General features: G+C 44.3%; 1 protein-coding gene across 3 annotated transcripts in view; it reads right to left on the bottom strand.

The window, feature by feature from the left end:
* Positions 1-4587: 4587 nt before the first annotated feature.
* The window catches only part of LOC147701307 (putative methyltransferase DDB_G0268948), a 214079-nt gene continuing 199803 nt past the window's right edge, over positions 4588-18863 (bottom strand). For 2 of the 3 annotated variants that reach the window (XM_086928622.1, XM_086928620.1), the window contains exons 7-8: positions 10812-10931; positions 4588-4779 (exon numbers count right to left, since the gene is read on the bottom strand). In XM_086928622.1, the coding sequence (XP_086784748.1) occupies positions 10832-10931 (100 nt within the window). In that variant the 3' untranslated portion in view covers positions 4588-4779; positions 10812-10831. The remainder of the gene's footprint in view (positions 4780-10811; positions 10932-18863) is intronic. The other variant, XM_086928621.1, reaches the window with a different exon arrangement.

The raw sequence follows: 18863 nt of genomic DNA, 5'->3' as shown, positions 1-18863 counted from the left end.
AATAAAAGGATTTATTGAACAGTCTTCTTTCTCAACATTAAGAAATGAACTGCTGCAATCGTAAAACTGGTTGTAAAATATAATGCATACAGTAGAAATTGTATAATAAAATAATACTGTAAGAGCATTGTATGGTTCCTACACCATAGATTAATACATACATACATAACAGAGGCTAAAAGTACTCAACTGGTGCTTCTAAAATATGCCTACCCCAATGTACCTAACCTAAGCTTAGTACAAGGGAAGAAGTAAGTGAGGTGTAGCATAAATGTAGTATTCTTTTTGCCAAGAATCTGTCCAAGATTTCTCTAAGGGTCAGCTCCGTACCTTAGTTTAGAATGAAGAAGGCTGGTCTCGGGACTTGATTTCCCAGCAACCCGCAAGGGTAGCTTGGAAACACTGGAGCTGGATTTCTCGGCAGGAGACAAAAAAGCGTCTCTCTCAGTGCGTCTGCTGGAGGGTCGGCTTCCTTCAGCACTTGCTGTAGCAGGGCGCGTCGGGCAAGTAGATAGTTGAACTGCTCCAAACCACCGTGTGTTGCTTTGGCAAATGTGGGCATATTTATACCTTGAAGGTGCCAGGTTTGACGTATGGTTGGACATAACGTCATCAAAGAGTCTCAGTTCTTTGAAAACTCCATGAGTTCTTGGATAAATCAATATTCAAGCAAGGGGAAGTCCCTGACTGCTGAAGGTGGGTTTTTCCAAGAAATCGTTGTGGATTTTCGGAACTAGTGGAAGTAGCCCAGCCGTATTTGGACTGCATGAGCTATGCCTAAATATGGTTATGATTTCTATGCCTATATAAGGATGTGGTGATTTATACCTAAATAATAAATAACAACACAGTCTGTAGTACAATCCCAGGTGCTATCACGTCTTGAATATTGTTTGTTTTGTGACTCTTGGGGGGCTTCCTAAAGGGAGCTTGGCCCCTCTCAGAGCCACTCTCAACGCATCGGCCAGGCTCATTACATGCTCCAAAAAACACTATCACATTACACCTGACCTTTTGCAGCTTAACTGGTTGTCTATTGAAGTGAGGATTAGTTTTAAAATAGCTTGCCTCACGCATAAAGCCGTGCATTACAACACGCCGGCCTATCTGGCCACAAACTTGTTCTTTCTGGCTCGTGTTGGAACTTCAGAAGGACGTCCACACTACTATTGAAACCTCCCAAATTCAAAAAGAAAAGTATGTATCAACGTGCTTTCTCTGGCCTTGCTCCAAGAATTTGGAACGCTTTTCCTACTGAGATTACAGCCAATCCTTCCACTGCCTATTTCAAGAAACAGGCCAAATGGGTTTTCGTGAATGATCATTAATGGCATCATCGTGTTCTATTTTGCATGTACCTATGTTGACAGATTTGATGTTTATCCCGCACATATCATTCTCCATTTATTTTATGATTTGTTGATAATTGTTATTTTACCCTAGGGCCCTCACCCTACAGTTTTGTCATTTATTTCATAATGTTATGTCGAGTTCGTTTCTGATTGTCTTGCTGAATGTTACAGAAAATATTTGCACTCTAGGAGAAATTGATCTAGTGTAGCCCACTACCAGGTTCACTGATCTTGATTGTGTACTCCCCTATATTGTATGGAGTTTATTCATGCTTTTGCCTTGTGTAGAGCGCTCGGATACTCGCAAGGGTCATGGTCGCACTTTATAAAACTTTCCAAATGAATAAATTATTATCTCCACCTCTCCCCCCTGACCTGCTTTCTCACATACCGTCCTCCTCAATCCCCCCTACAGTTTCTCCCTGACTTCTTGGAAGTCTTGGCCACTATTACAGTCAATAACTCCTCCATTCTGCTCCTTGGCGACTTTAATTTCTGGCCCTCCGACCCCGCCGAATGTCCGTCCTCTAAGGAATTCTCCGAAACCCTTCAATCCCTCAACTTCACATCCCATGTTCACTCCCCCACCCATATCAAAGGTCATACGCTTGACCAGATCTGGTCCCTGAACTGCCCTGTGGAATCTCTCTCCATTTCGCCTTGCTCTTGGTCTGACCACCACCTGATTTCATTTTTCCTTCCTATCCACCCCCCAGCTAAGCCCCCCCGCCCCAAAAACACCTGGGTTCGCTCATGGGGCCGAGTTAACCTGGAAAATCTTTCCTCCCTTCTTACCTCCTCCCTCCCCTCCCTACAGGGCCTTTCCACCTTCTCCCAGGTTGATGCCATAGACCAGTGGCTCTCCTCTGGCCGCGACTCCGTTGCCCCGCTCAAGCGCATCACTTCTAAACGTGACAAGGACGCCAATCGGTGGTTCAACGAAGAGCTTAAGGCCACCAAACTAAAAGTACGCCGCGTGACGCGGGCATGGAGGAGAAACTATTGCCCCACTCTAAAACTGGAGTATACCAACACCCTTACCCAGTATAAAAAAGACATCTTGGAGGCCAAAACATCATATTTCTCCTCTAAAATTCTAGCCGCGGAAAACCAGTCTAAGGAGATATTCACCATCGTCCACAACCTGGCGTTCTCGGACAGAACAACCCTTAAGCCCGCCCCATCCGAAGAACTCTGCCTCTCCCTCAACAATTACTTTATTCATAAAATTGCTACCATCAAGGCCAACATCCCTCCCCCCTCTCCCTCCTTTGTTGACCCCCAATGTCCCCCTCCCAAGGGTGAACTCATCACCCTCCCCCCCATCACTAGGGAATGTTTGACCTCCTTGGTGCCCCTGGTCAAGTCTGGTTTTCCGCTTGACCCCTGTCCGGCTCACATTCTCCGCCATATCTTTGTCTCTTGCCCAGACCCCCCTACACCTCCTTAACAGCTCTCTTGCTCAAGGCGTAGTTCTCAACCCCTTGAAGTCCGCGGTAATTGTGCCTATTCTGAAAAAACCCGGGGCAGACCCTTCTGTCCCTGCCAATTTCCGCCCCATCTCCCTCTTGCCATTTTTGGCCAAGGTGCTCGAGCGCCATGTCACCTGCGCTCTGAGCTCCTTTGTGGAGAAGCATGGAGCCCTTGCCCCTCGCCAAGCCGGCTTCCGCCCCGCACACTCTACGGAGTCCGTTGTCATTTCGGTCCTGGACAACCTCAGGGAGGGTATGGATACCAATCAGCACCAGGCCCTTGTGCTCCTCGATCTCTCAGCCGCCTTTGATACGGTGGATCACACCATCTTACTTTCCCGTATCAAGGCGGCGGGGATCGGGGGGACCGCCCTGGTCTGGTTATCCTCCTTCCTGAGCGACCGCACCCAGGCCGTTCGCCTGGGTGACTTCACAGCGGACATCCGGAAAGTCCAGTGCGGGGTTCCCCAAGGTTCTTCCCTCTCCCCCCTCCTGTTTAATCTGTATATCGCCCCTCTGATTTTCTCTCTCCAACAGATGGAGGTCGCCGTATTTAATTATGCGGATGACCTCCAGCTTGTTTTCAATCTATCCTCTTCCCCCTCTTCTGTTCTAAACTTTCAATCTGTCATGCTCCATATCAGGGACTGGATGAACCACAATCACCTCAAACTCAACCCCGACAAGACCGAGTTGGTGTTGACGGGTGGTTCATCCAGCCCCTGGTCCTCTCTTTTCTGGCCTCCCTCTCTTAGCCCCTCTCCTGCACCCTCCTCCTCTGTCAAAACCCTAGGCATAAAACTCAATTCTCAACTCACCCTTCACTCCCAGGTTAGCTCTGTGGTATCTTCTTCTTTCCTTTCACTGCGCACTATACGCAGGGTGTCTCGTTTCTTCACTTTCTCTGCTCTCAAACTTATCATCCTGGCCATGGTGGTGTCCAGCCTGGATTACGGCAACGCCCTGTATGCCGGCATTCCTGCATATAGCTTGCGGCGCCTACAGCAGATACAAAACCAGGCCTGGCCTTCAAACTTCCAAAATTTCACCACTCTACTCCTCTTCTGAAATCTCTACACTGGCTCCCCGTGCGAGCCAGAATTCAATTCAAGCTCGCCTCCATCACCTTCCTGGCCCGACTTGGCCTGGCACCAGCGTTCATCTCCTCCGAGATCGTTCCATATGTTCCCACCAGGGAACTTCGTTTGTCTTCCCAGTCCCTCCTCACCATCCCACTCTACCGGAGAAAGAAGTGGGGAGGCTCTAAATTTGCCACCCTTGCCCCAACCCTCTGGAACTCCCTTCTCCTTGAACTTCGTACCATCACTCTCTACTCACAATTCCATAAACACCTCAAGAACCATTAGTTCACAAAGTCTTTTGAATAACATTCCTTTAGTTCTCCCAGCCTTTTAGCCCCGGATCCTGTTAGCTATAGCGCCAAGAAACCGCTGGTATACGTGCGCTCTAAAAGTAATTTTAAACTCAAACTCAAACTATCTTCTTTCTCTCAATTTCCACTGAGGAGATGGAATTATCACGCTCACTTTGTGTTAAGAGTTCTGCTGATTTATCATGACAGGACATCAGGCCATTTGTGAATGACTTCTAGCTTTGATTAAAGCAAGAAAAAAAGAAATCACATTTTGTAACAGCCACAGTTCATGGAATATCCACGCGACATACAAAATGAATTATCTCTCACTCAACAGTTTCTTGGTAAAAGGGTTTGTACATCTAGAAAAGAAGTGTATTTTCAGTAGTAAAGTAAACAGATTATATATAGCTTTATTTTGTAGTACAATGGAGATTATTGGAAAAGACATCTGATGAGATCTTATATCATGTGTTATTCATCCATTTATCAGGCCGGCTTTCGTGCCAACACGCAGAAGTAGTCGGTGACCATCTCTAGTTCTGTGTTGGTAGATGACACTCCAAGGGTTTTTAAAATCCTGTAATAGAAAATGTACAGAATAAATTGAGTATATGGATCAGTACAGGTCATGTGGCAGAGGAATATGAAGGTGGGGCGACCACAATAAGCATAGGTAATATGGTACACCTTCTTAACAACATGATATTTCTACACTGTCACATAATTAGGTAATGCTTCATTTTATTGCGTGAAAGAGAAAAGACTTGCACATTGTTCAAATACAGGTTAATTTTTTGATCAGATATATATATTTATTAACTGTAATTGCACTCTCTCTTTGTTCTACAAGCAATGCTCTCAAGATCCCCAACGCTTCCTTGTATCATGTGTCTTCAACCATTTCAGCTGGAACTTTACAACTCACATATTTACTATCTATACGTAATTGTGTATTTTAATGATATTTTGTTCTTTAGAAATAGAGCACTATCACTGAGATCTGCCTACTCTAAACAACATTAACTGGCACAAAAGGCATTTGGAGTCAAAGAGAGCATCATTATGTTTTGCAAAATTGCCCTAAATGGCAGATTGGGGCAAGTCAAACCATAAATGAGATTACATAAACTGGCCTAAGTAATCATTGTTTACAACTAAATCTAAAAGTGTAAGATTCTGTATGACTACCTAATAGTGATAATTCTGTAAAGACTATGTTGTGCTTTTTGTTGTAGTTAACATGACTGCCCTGAAACATAGGGGCTTATTTATAAGCTCATTCTGTCACTGGTGCATCACTTTTTTAGGCACACCAGCGGCTCAGTGTTCCAGGTCATATTTTGAAGGCCACATAAAACCACCCACCACTTTTCATGGGTTTGTAAATATGGCCCCCCTTCACGCAAAAGTGAGAGTACTCTGAAGGAAGCTTGCGTTTAACTGGAGATTTAGCATGAATATGTCCTGTATCAGGAATGGATATTATTCTTCTTTTGTTTGGGATCCGGTTTGGGATTAACAATGTCCAAATTAGAGTAAGAAGTTTCAAAACTGCTATCATTTGATTTGGACACTGAAGGTTTCAATGCCGGAATAGACTTGCTTTTAGGAGCGGAAAATTTTGGCTCCGAAACATGCTTTTCTTTCGGCGTAGAGGATTTGGGCTTCAAACTGCAAGATTTTGGATCCGAAGAGTTTTTCAGTGAACTCTGTCCTGAGCTGAGAGGCTTGAATAACTATTTTGGTGCAGAGCCAGAAGGCGGGGTGTCAGAAACATCGTTATGGTGCCAACCTTGATCAGAAAGCAGAGGTGGTGCCAAAGCCCTAGGAGTTTTGGGTGTGGGCTTAAGGGGAAAGGGGTAATTGCTACTAATGGCACACTGTCCAAGAGGCACGTCTTCAGACTTCATGCCTATCTCGAGTTCTAAATCCAACTCTTGAACCGAGATGGCCTCTTCTTCTGCTGCTGATGCTTCGATGTCTTCAGGGTCGGATTCTCCACCAAAAATATCCAGAGTGTATTGTATATCCTGGTGATACATTTCACGACATCCATATCGTCCTCATCTTAGGTACATCCCCCTCTGCTTGGGACGACTCCTGGTGGCCGGAAGCCCTCGGAAAAGCACCCATCCCGACAGACCACGCACGGAACCTAGGCGTCATCCTGGATTCTTCACTCTCAATGAACAGACAAGTCAGCGCCGTATCCTCTTCCTGCTTTAACATTCTTCGCATGCTCAGAAAAACATTTCGCTGGATCCCCTCCGAAACAAGGAAAACAGTCACCCACGCTCTGGTCACGAGCCGACTGGACTACGGAAACACCCTCTACGCAGGTACCACCGCTAAACTCCAGAAGAAACTCCAACGAATCCAAAACGCCTCAGCCAGGCTCATATTAGATATCCCACGCAACGAACACATCTCTAGTCACCTTAAGGACCTCCACTGGCTACCCGTCAATAAGAGGATCACTTTCCGACTGCTTACCCACGCACACAAATCACTCTACGACATCGGACCAGATTGCCTCAACTCTCGACTGTCCTTCTACACCCCCTCCCGCCAACTTCGCTCTTCCAGCCAAGCCTTCGCCACTGTACCTCGCATCAACAAGACCACCATGGGAGGCAGATCCTTTTCATACCTGGCTGCTAAAACATGGAACTCACTCCCCGCTCACCTTCGCCTCACCCAGAACCACCTAGCGTTCAGAAAGCAGCTTAAAACGTGGATATTTGACAAATAATCCTCCTCCCCTTCCTAAGCGCCTTGAAACCCTCTGGGTATGTAGTGCGCTATACAAATTTTATGACTTGACTTGACTTGACTATCCGTCCCAAAGAGTCTTTTTGGAATGAAGTGATTTACAAGTGTTGCAGTCATCTTCTTTGTGCTCTGGAGATTAGCACAAGTTATACACTTTATGTGATTCGGTGTGAGGGTCCTTTGCGTGGCACCCAGGCAGAATTCAAACGGAGTTCGTTCCATTTGCAGAAGACCAGCCCGACGCGGTTAGGCCCGAAGGCCGCCCGCTAAGTTTTCGATCGAAAATGAAGGATTCACTGACGAAAGCAATATGCGGAGAAGTAGGAACCGCTTACAAAACAATACCGTTAAGAGTAGAGTGGATTGCGCACCGAGGGCAACCCGAAGAACGGTTTCGAACCAGAGCGCAACAATACACGTCCAAACCAGATGGTGGAAAAAACTATCTAACAATGGAGTCGATGCCCATATGCACTATCTCCAAAAGGAGGAGTCATCTTACCTCGTGACTCTAAAGACTTCTTCGAAGAAAAACAACTTGCAAACATCCGGACCCAACACTAGATGGTACGAGTATGCAAAGCCTGTGTATCTACAGCACACACGACTCAAGCATACCTTTATTTTGCCAAATTTTTCCATTTTCTATGTTTGCTGCAATCTGCAGCACACATTGTTTTTTGTCTCCTTTCCTGTACAAAAACAATCACTCCTACAACACAGACACTTTTGCACAATGGTGCAAGGGTGCCTGTTTTTTTTTTTAAGTTTTATTTATTTAGGTCAGCAGAAATACGACATTACACATGTGCGTAATATTGATGTCAGTAATCTACAGTTTATAGCGTACATGGCATTTCACTGGGAGACAAACATTAACATTGTAAGCATGTTTCCAAAAATGTTATGCTGCTAAGAGATAAAACTTAGTGGCTACATCCATCAATTCACTTGAGTCGAGGGCCACCATCTGTCACGCCTCATTTTCCCCAATCTGTGCGTTACCCTCCACCACATCTGATACAGGGAGATCCCACATTAAAGTTTTACTAAAACACTGCATTATACCATCAGTCATCATTTTGTGTAGAGCGAATATATTGCACAAAAGGTTCCCAAACATCCTTAGGTCTAGACGCCTGTGTCAATTCTTCTGCATATGTCTTGAGCGTCTCTTTGCAATACGTCATTTCTGTTACCCAATTTTGATACTTCGGTGGGGTCCTACTCCCCCAGCGTAGGACTGTGCATCTTTTGGCTAATAGTAATGCCACAGCCACGAACTTATGTCTCCGGGCCAGCCGGAGCTTGTACATCCCCAGCAGGCAAACTAGTGACTGATTCTGTATTTGCTCAGACAGCATAAGAGTCGCACCTCCATCCAGTTTAGTTGAAGCTGGGGGCATGCCCACGCCATATGTAAGAAATCAGCACCATAGGAGCTTCACCTGTGACATTTATCATCTAGCCTCAGTCCATATTTGTGCAGTTTCGCCGGTGTGTATTATACTTAATGTATACATTTTAAAATGTTCTATATGAAGATTACAATTTGATGTTAGCAGGTGCATCTGCACACAGCTGTAATCCCAGTCCTCTTTGTCTAATAGAGTTACCAGTTTCCTCCTCCCATCTCCATAGTGGTTTATTTGGAATGTTGGCCTGTTCTCTCTGAGCCGCAGTGTATAGGCGTGTAACTAAGCACTGGCGTGTGGGCGAAGTTGACAGTATCTGCAGTGTGTTGAGTATCTACGGTTCATCTGGGAATGAGGAGTGCAGCTCCTTTATTGTCGTTCGCAGTCGCAAGTACGCATATATTTTCAGAGGTGTGCAATGCGCGCTGAGGGAGATATCAGTCTGCAGTATAAATTGACTGTGGGGGAATGTATCACTCATCGTCCATATGCCCATTTCTCCTAACAAGGACATAATTTTCTGTTCCTGCATTACCGTTATGTGCGGGTGATGGGACAGTGGCAGCACCGGCGCATATACTGGGAGCTTCTGTGCACGTTTGGCTAGCATATGCCAAGCCATTGATGTGCAATGCTCTGGGCGGATTCCAGTTCTCAGAAGCGACTGACACAGGTCTGATATATGGAGGTGGCTTCACACTGTTCTGTTCCACCGCTATATGTGTTATATGGCCATGTGGGTGTAGCAATAATGTGCGTGTTGGTTCTGCGCACATTAAATACGAATATGGCTACATAAGTTGCTTCCATCAGTAGATATCGTTTAAATTAGACATTCATATTATTTTTGATCTACATAGGCTATCACACCCATCAATTTTACTTGCAATATAGCCGTTGGGATACCGCTCTTCTAAACGTCACAATTCTTGAAATGATATCACGTTTGAGGCATCACCATCTTATCTAAGGTATATGTCAATTTACCATTGGTAATAAATGATATTATTATGGATATATTAGTTTTCTACCAAGAGTAAGTTTGGCTAAAGTCATACTTCCATACTATTCTGGATATATAGGATATTACATCTACCATTTCGATCAGTAGAAATGCTGCTTGGATGCCATTTTTCTATAGCGCATAGCCTTTGAATTGATATCACGTTTAAAGTTGTACGAGACAATATGGGTATATCACATTTTGTGATTGTAGGAAAAGCTATGATGAAATATCACTGCAAATAACCTATCTCAAACAATCTGCCATTTATTCCCACATACCCTTTTCTGGTGATCCTTTAAAAACTTAGAAGACAGACAAGTTGTCTAAGAGGAAAAAATATATATATCACAGAAACGTTCTATTCACCTTGTGAATTTGAAAGTAAGTGATTGAACAAATGTAACTTTTTGCTTTGTACTTAGGCAGTATACAAATAATAGTAAGTTAAAGCGAAAATCAGATAGCCACCATCCAAACTATTTTTAAACCTAGACTCTTATAGTTGGACATTGAACTTACATCTTTACCACACTATAGTGATATCTATATCATTTCATGCTTAGATTTTTTCTCTTCTTTTATTTAAAAAAATCTCACTTTTATCCTATAGCTTAGGCAAATAGGATGTTTTCCATACATACTTATGAAAAATCGTTATTTCTCTGCCATTGTGTCAAAAGTGTGATATATGGTCTAATATTTCACAATTCAAAGTCCTAAGAATCCTTCAAAAATAGGAAAAATGTATCAAATGTATAAATATACAAAAGTTATTAACTTCTAGTTGTAAATACAAACATCAATTGTATAATATTATAGAAAATGTCTGGCTGCGTTTTTGGTAAAAGAAGAATCAAATCTATTGTTATGCGACCTGAAATAAGGACCATGCCTAGGGGTACTATGTAAAATCTATCTGTAAATAGTTTATAAAAAGAATGTACATATTTGCTTTTTTTTGACAAATATTTTTGTATATCTTTTTCAGTGTTGTCTATAAATGTATTATTGCAAATGACGGTCTCCTGATGAAGCAGTAGCCGAAACGCGCTTAGTGTTCGAACCCACCGCTTTGCCTACTTCCCAAGTCCCCAATATCCATCTTGTCATTTGATAGTAATTTGTGTCCTTTTGGTGTTTGTTTTTTTCTGTGAATATAGCTCATTATATGTATATAAAGTGTTAACAATATTCTGAATCAATTATAACCGTAAAAAATATATATGATACAAACAAACAAGAGAAAAATAAAAATAAAACTGACTATATTTTTATACAAATGATATTCTTTGATATTTATTATTGCCTCTTTATGGTATGATGTACATTATATTGATTTAAAGTTTTACCACATATTAAAAACCAGTATGTCACCCTTCAAATTCTTATCAAAGTAGCCACATTAAATGTAATTACCCTCTAACAGCTTTTTTCAGTCATACCAGCTGTCGAGTAAAACTGGGCCAGGACGTAGTACTCCCGCAGTGAGTTTTTCTTAAAATGCTATCATTGGCCCATACGATTGTGACCAGCAATCTGAAATACACATGTAAACATACAAAACACCACACAAACACAGATTTTAGCAGTCCTCGTTGTGAAGTTATACATTTATTAAAAACCAATTGATAAAATTGCTGCGCCCACAAAGGATGGACTCAAGTAAGAGGATTAGGCAGCGTATTCATTTGTTACAAGTTTTTCTTTGCTTCGGGTGGGTAAAAGCTCAAAGGGCATAGAGAATAATTAGTCGTTTAAACACTCATTGTGAAAAACAGGGGAAATAGTCTCCCAAACAAAATTGTCATGCAAACTCAAAGCAAAGTCGCCAAACTCAATGGCAGCTGCTATCTCTCTGCCCCTGTATTACTCGGGCCGAATAAGTAGTGTTGTCACGGCGCAGTCCCCAGTTTGTGGCAAGCGAGGGTCGGTGCAAGGAGTTGAACAAAACTATATTCTCGCGCCGGGGACACCTCTGGCAGTCACGAACCCAGTCCTCCACTTGGTATGCGCGCTGGGGCTCAGCTATTCCTCAGGTGCAGACAGCCATCCATAGCCCTGGAGGCGTCATCGGGCGTGCGGGCAGCTTCTAGCAGGCCAGTAAAGCCACCCCGGGCTGCCTGCATCTGCCACAGCAGGTGCACCGCCCTCGAGAAATCGCGCATGTGCCAGGTGTACAACTCCGACTGGGGCGGTGCCGATGAGTTGTCGCCGTGTCCGGCAAGTTGCAGCTCTCTCACCCCGCACATCGCTCCTCCAGGCATCAGCAGCCTGATTCATGTACAGGCCGTTTTGCGTGGCCCTAATAGCGAATCATAGCGACTCGCTATTGAGGACACGCAAAACGGCATTCATGTAGGAATTGCTAATAAAATAGCGATTCCTACATGTTCTTTATTTGCGAGTAGCAAATTGCTACTCGCAAAAACTCCCCATTCATTCCTATGGGCCAAGAGGCCCATAGGAATGAATGGGGAGTATCCCTTATTTGCGAGTAGCAATTTGCTACTCGCAAATAAGATAGCGATTTTAAGGGTGCCAGGGGTGTCCAAAGGACGCCCTGTAGCACCCCTAAAATGCACATTTGAACAGGTGTTGCGCACACACATGTCCAAAGGACATGTGTGTGTGCAACATGCAACTTAGAAAAATGCTTTTAAAAGCATTTTTCTGAGGTTTTGCTATTTACCGACAGGTCTGACCTCTCGGTAAATAGCGGCTCCAAAAGTGCAAAATCGCAATTTCTTGATGTGTCATGAATAGCATTTGAGGAATCTCTATTAGAGATTCCTTAAATGCCATTCCTCGCAAATATGCGATTTCTTAAATAGCGATTTTTGCATTTGGGATTGTGAATACCAAATGCAAAAATCGCACTCGCAAAGGGCCAGATTCTCAGAATCTGGCCCTTTTGCGAGCGCTATTGCCTACATGAATCAGGCTGCAGGTTCTCGGTCTTTGCGCTGCACTGTAGTCTTTACCGCCTGCGTGCTCAGCGTCTCGGTCAGTCAAAACGCAATACTGTGGCTGCAGTACATGTCTTCACCACACAGGCCTCCCTGACTTCGCTCATCTCCACTGCATCCCCAGCGTGTCCACTCAGTTTGTAGTCGTAAAGAGTGGTCTTTTGGGATGGACACAGCTCTCCCATGCAGGTTAAATGTAGGTGCAGGCCATTTGCAGATCTCTGGATGCAGGATCGTTTAAGGATAGTACAGCGACCGAAGGAGCACGCTCAAGAAGCGGCCATCTTCGGGGTTGGCTAGCTCTGCATCCCCAAGGGTGCCTGTAGTGCGCCCGCGGAGGGAACAAGGACCTTTTCTTTTGACGCAGGGCAACGCAGCAAGATTCCTTGCTGCGTGTACTGCGCCATAAATACTAAAATGAGGCCCATAGTCTTCTTTAGCAGCTTCAATTCTCTTTTACTTTGTTTAGGATAAAAAAAGTCAAATTTATTTTCTTTTTTTTGTAAATAAAGTTAACACCACAACAACTAAATATGGTTTGATTTTTTTTAACAGCATAATTGTAATCATAAACTACAATACGACAAAAATGCCACTTCAGAATTCCCTCCTGCAATCTTGTAATTTCTCGTATTTAGAGGGACATTTAAACATTCACTGATGGAAGGCCTACATTCCTGGGACAGCGAAGGCTCAAAGTTCAACAGCCCTGCAGTTGTCCAGCCACCAAATGTAGTCTTCAATATCGTTGGGGCACTTGAAGTTCAATGCAAGTGCTTATGCACTAATGGCAAAAAAGAGATATCCGTGGGGCGCATGGTACGACCTCTTTCTTGGCATGTTTTACTTTCAAAGAATCAAATTCATAGAAAAGGCTGTTTATTTCTGTGAAACAAAAACAAAATCTATGCCCTTGATGTGCTGGGAATGTTCTTCCAGCATGAAAAATGAACAAAGGAAGACCTGCCCTAACCAGGGTGGGATTTTTGCTGTTCAGAAACCACGGGCCATCTGTTGGATGAATTACCATCCAATATGTTCCCATAGTGGAGATAGCTGAGGCTCTGATTTGCCATATTCTTCCATACTCTAAATGAGCGCCCTAAATGATTTTTAACACGTTTTAAAACTTATAAGATATTTATAAATAATATTGTGTTGTCAGTGATTATTATTATAAGATTATGTTAATTCGGGATGATAAAATTAATATGCACACAAAAATATATAAAGTGCTAGATTTTGAGAACATGTGCCCAGATGCATCAAACTACTTTTTTGCGAGTCCTAATTTGCGAAAATTACCGAATCGCAAATTAGGATTCGCAAAATGATATGCATCATTGTTTTCGCTTTTTTTTTGCAATTCGGTAAAAATCGCAATTTTTACCGAATCGCATAAAAAATGCGATTTTGAAATTGCGAATTCGCAATTCCCATTCATTCCTATGGGCTGAAATGCCCATAGGAATGAATGGGAATTGCGAATTCGCAATTTCAAAATCGCAATTCAACAAAGCATTTCAAGGGTGGAGAGGGGGGTCCAAATGACCCCCCCCTGCACCCATGAAATGCACTTTTATCTATAAGTTACAGACACACATGTCCTAAGGACATGTGTGTCTGTGACTTAACAGTTTAAAAAATGCATTTTGTGCATTTTTAAACAATTTTGCAAATTACCACGAGGTTCAAACTCGTGGTAATTTGCAATTGCAATTTTAAAATTCGCAAATTTTTAAAAAATGATGCATTGCATTTAAGGAATTGCAAAATTGCGATTCCTTAAATGCAATCGCATTTAAGAAATTCGCAAAATTAGCGATTTTCTACAAAAACTAATGATGCATATCAAAAAGCATTTTTGGAGTCGCAAACGGCCGATTTTAAGGAATCGCACCGTTTGCGACTCCAAAAATGCTTGATGCATCTGGGCAATAGTGCCCTATAAGGAAATGGTTTTCCTACTGCCGTCTATTACCAGATTGTTAATGCTGCAGAGGTGCTATACATGGAAATGCAGGCCTAAATTGTGATGCAACGCAGCAAAGCAAGGTAATCTACTGAGTTGCTTCAAAGCATGCTGTGACCCAGAGAGGAAATCTTAGTAATCTGAACCACAATGTTTTCAGTTGGAGATGATATACCTACCCAATACCCTAATTATTGTTTTTCCAATTATGTCGGCTCAGAAGGGCTGAGCTGGGCCAACTTGTGTGGATAACTTTCTCAAAAATAACCACCACAGAAAAACCCCAAATCCTCCAATCAGACGTCATGAGAAGTCCAATCCAAACCCAAATGTTATCACTAAAACGGGTCAGTTCACAAATGTGTTGATGACCTGTCAACAAAATATCCAGGGGATGCTAGGATTTTACTCAGGTTTGAAGAACACTAACATCTGAGCAAATTTTCGTAAGACCAGCTGGGTCTACAGTCACACAAACGGATTGGTTTCTGGAATGGAGGTATCAAAAACAATATGTACGGTAAATGAGTGGAGCCATGTATCTGCTATGGCTAACAAATAAGCATTTTGCATGTTGAGCTGAAACTTCACAGACTATTAAAAGTTGCTCATCATTGCAATGTAGCACTTTTCACCTCCCTTCCTTCAAGCTCTCACACCTAGCCTCATAAAAGCTGGATTTAAGACACTTCTTTGTTTTATTAGTAGAGCCAGGCTGAGGCAAAATAAAATATTATATTGATTTACTGCTGCACAACATACAAAAGATTCTGCCTCATATTTCAATCTCTGGTCAGCCTCTCGTACAGCCCAAATTGGAGTCTCAGATAATCAATTATGAAAGGCTTTCTTATCGTAAAAGTTAAGTATTATTGGTTCCCTGCTTTCGTGTAAGAGTCACCCAGTCAACTAAATACATTTTGGCTCTTAAAAGTTAAAAAATTTGGTTAAAAGAATGTGTTTAATTTTTCTTCTAATGGAGCGGTCTTGCATATAATCTACCTCACGTCCAGAGACTCGCTCACTCCCGCTACAGCTCCGCTGCTGTGCTGTGCCGCTGCCCTGTGTAGGGCTTAGTGCAGGTAGGGGTTCGAGCTTCTGTCCATACTCTATTGTGCCCATTCTGTTGCCTCTTTTGTGTCCCTCTGAATTAAGTTCTGCTTCTGTACTGAGCCTTTATTTTTTGACTGTTGCCTTATTGTGGCTTCTGTTTGCATTATTGTGTCTTTTTCTGTTTGTTCTGTTGCGCTCTCTGCCCGTTCTACCGCCGCTGCTGCCCCGCGGCCCCTCCCCTCCCCTCTACCGATTACCACTCCTGCCTCCCAGCAGCAAGCCTATCTGCGCCCATCCGTGACCCGACAGCGACCAGCGCCAGAGACCATGGCTCACCGACCATCCACCACTATGACTCACCTGCCTTCCCTGCATTAAACCCCAGAAGAAGCAACAACTGCTAGCTGTCCATGCCAAGCACCACCCACGGACAGTCCTCCTGCCATCACTGCCACCAGACCTTCATCACCACCCGCACCCCCACAGCCATCGTCCCCACACCAATCACCAACACCCCCGAAACCTTGCGGTGCATCGTCCTCAAAGTACGCTCCCTGCACCGGCATGCCGTAGAGATCTGGGAACTTCTCAACACCCTCTCACTAGACGTCGCCTTCCTTACAGAAACCTGGACCAAAACCTCCTTTGCCCCTGATATTGCCACTGCCATCTCTGACGGATACAAGATCCAGAGGAAGGACTGCCCCAACCACCCAGGAGGAGGACTCACCATCACACGCAAGAGCTCCCTCCAACTCACCTCCATCACAAGTGAATCCTTTACCAGGGAACACCTACACTTCCAGATCCAGTCATCCCTAGACCACACTACTTGACACTCTCTCCTACAGACCCCCTGGGCCCTGCGTTTTGTTCGCCACTACCATCCCCGACCTAGTTGCCCCCCCACGCCATTTCCTCAATGGACGACATACTCATTGGAGACCTGAACTTCCACCTCGACATCCCCAGCAAGCCCAACTCCACCACCCTCTTGGACAACCTCGCCTACATCGGACTGAAACAGCTTACCATGATGCCTACCCACAAGGCAGTACTCACCCTTGACCCCATCTTTGCAGGAGGTAACAACATTCACTTCATCCACGCCAGGCAACCCCCATGGGCGGACAACCACTGCGTACACTTCCACGTCAATAAACCCACACCGCCAAAACCTGCACCACTTCCTCCATGAAGGAAGTGGTGCAAAGTCACTGAGAAGCAGCTCAACCCCACCCTCAAACGCGATGCTTCCCCACCTCAACAGACATCAACCTCTCTGCCAAATAACTCCAGAGATGGATCTCCAACTGCGCAGACAAGCTCACACCCCCACATAATCCCAACAGACAGCGCCCCAGGAAGGCCACCTGATTGACCGCCAACCTCCAAGAAGCCAAACGCACCTGCAGATGTTGCAAGAAGAACTAGAAAAACAGCAAAACATCAGAAGATCGCACCACCTACAAGGCCGCATGACTGATTACCACCAACGCATCAGATTCACCAAAATGATTTAATCCAAAACAAGATCCTCGCCAACTCCTGAAACTCCAAGGAACTCTTCAGCATCATCCAGTACTTCAGCAAACCCCCAGCAAAACCACAGACATCACCCCTTCTCAAGACTTCTGCAACAAGCTCGGATCCTACTTCCTCTACGACAACTTCAGTGACTAGACACCGACTCCAAAACCCCTTCATACTCCAGCAATGCCAGCCAGCCTACCATCTCCTCCTGGACCCCAGTAACCACTGAAGACACCACTTCGAACATGAATGGCATCCACTCTGGAGCCCCCACAGAAGTGTGCCCACCGCACATCTTCCAAAGAGCCACCACCTCCATCACTTCAGAACTGCACAGCACTATCAACACCACCTTCAAGACCTGCATCTTTCTCATTGACTGGAAAGGCACATAGGTCAGACCCCTGCTCAAGAAACCCTCAGGGGGCCCCACGGACCCAAAGAACTACTGAACCATCTCCCTCATCCCCTCTGCATCCAAAGTCACAGAAAACACTGTCAATGCACAACTAGCAAAATTCATCGATGAATACTCCATCCTCGATCCCTCCCAAACCGGATTTTGAAGTGACCACAGCACCGAGACTGCTCTATTTGCTGCCACAGAGGACATACACAACCTCCTCGATCAAGGACACCACGGCCCAGATCCTACTGGACCTTTCTGCAGCGTTCAACAGTGTTTTCCACCGCACACACACCGCCAGACTCCACAATGTCGGCATACAAGTAACCACCCTCAACAGGGTTTGCTCGTGGGAAGCACCCAAAGAATCAGACTGCCACCATTCCTCTACGAACCCACAGAAATCAAATCCGGAGTACACCAAGGATCCTCGTTCAACCCTACGCTCTTCTTCATCTCCATGACCTCCCTCACCACCATCGTCAGACAGCACGGACTCAGCAGAGTATCCTTTGCCAACAACAACGAGCTCATCCTCTTCCATCACCAAGGACACAATCACCACCGGACTCAATTTCCAGGAAGAAATAAAGGACATTGCATCCTGGATGAGCAGCAGCTGCCTGAAGCTCAACTCAGAGAAGACAGAGGTCCATGACCTCAGACCCTCCCCCTCTGCATGGGACAACACCTGGTGTTCCACTGCCCTCTGCAGCCCTCCAACCCCAAGGGACCATGCCCAAAACCTCAGCATAGGCGCAGCTGTAGAAAATCTAAGCCCCACCAACCAGCCAGAGTTTTTGGGACTTGTGTCCAGGAAACAAAGGCTATCCAGATTACATGGCCGTAGCATGGTATAGATAACTTGTGCATAACACACCATTTTGTGCAGACACACACATGTTCATATTTCACCTGCCAAGAAATCCCTTTTGGCTCACATACCAACTACTCCAGTATTACAACACAGAACACTCCCAACACCCTGAATCAAGCAGCCCAGTTAGGAGTCACTATAGAGAGGTTCTTCCACAGCCTCCCCCTAGAGGTACAGTAAAAGACTATCTTGAAACATTGAAAGAGCACTCAGTTGCCACCACCTGGTATTCACACCAGATAAAACCGGATTATGAATGTAAAATACGGAGTATTTTTGTGGAGTGATCATGAACTGGTATTTGGTAGTAGCACGTTATGCATGTGGTACTGACATTTGAATCGCTGAGTGTTTGATTATTTTGTATTGTTGATAACATGTCTATTGTAGGTTCTGTTGAGACCTCATTTTAAGCTACACCTGATGAAGGGATTTCTCTCTAATTGCATTTGGTTTAGGTCAACATGGGTATTTATGATGCATTGTGAATTGCTATATGCTGCAATAATAAGCCTGAAGTGGGATTTCATATGAACTTGAACACTGAAATTACCATGCCATCAACAAATTGATTAAATTGGTTAACAACATTTTATAAACTGGACTAAGATTGTATATTATATTGGCCTATGCCTTTCGGTTGTGCATCTTGTGTCTGGTG

Source organism: Lissotriton vulgaris, chromosome 7 (genome assembly GCF_964263255.1).
Source record: "Lissotriton vulgaris chromosome 7, aLisVul1.2, whole genome shotgun sequence".
Classification (NCBI taxonomy): domain Eukaryota; kingdom Metazoa; phylum Chordata; class Amphibia; order Caudata; family Salamandridae; genus Lissotriton; species Lissotriton vulgaris.
The sequence above is the reverse complement of the archived record's forward strand: the minus strand, read 5'-3'. Positions and strand labels throughout refer to the sequence as shown.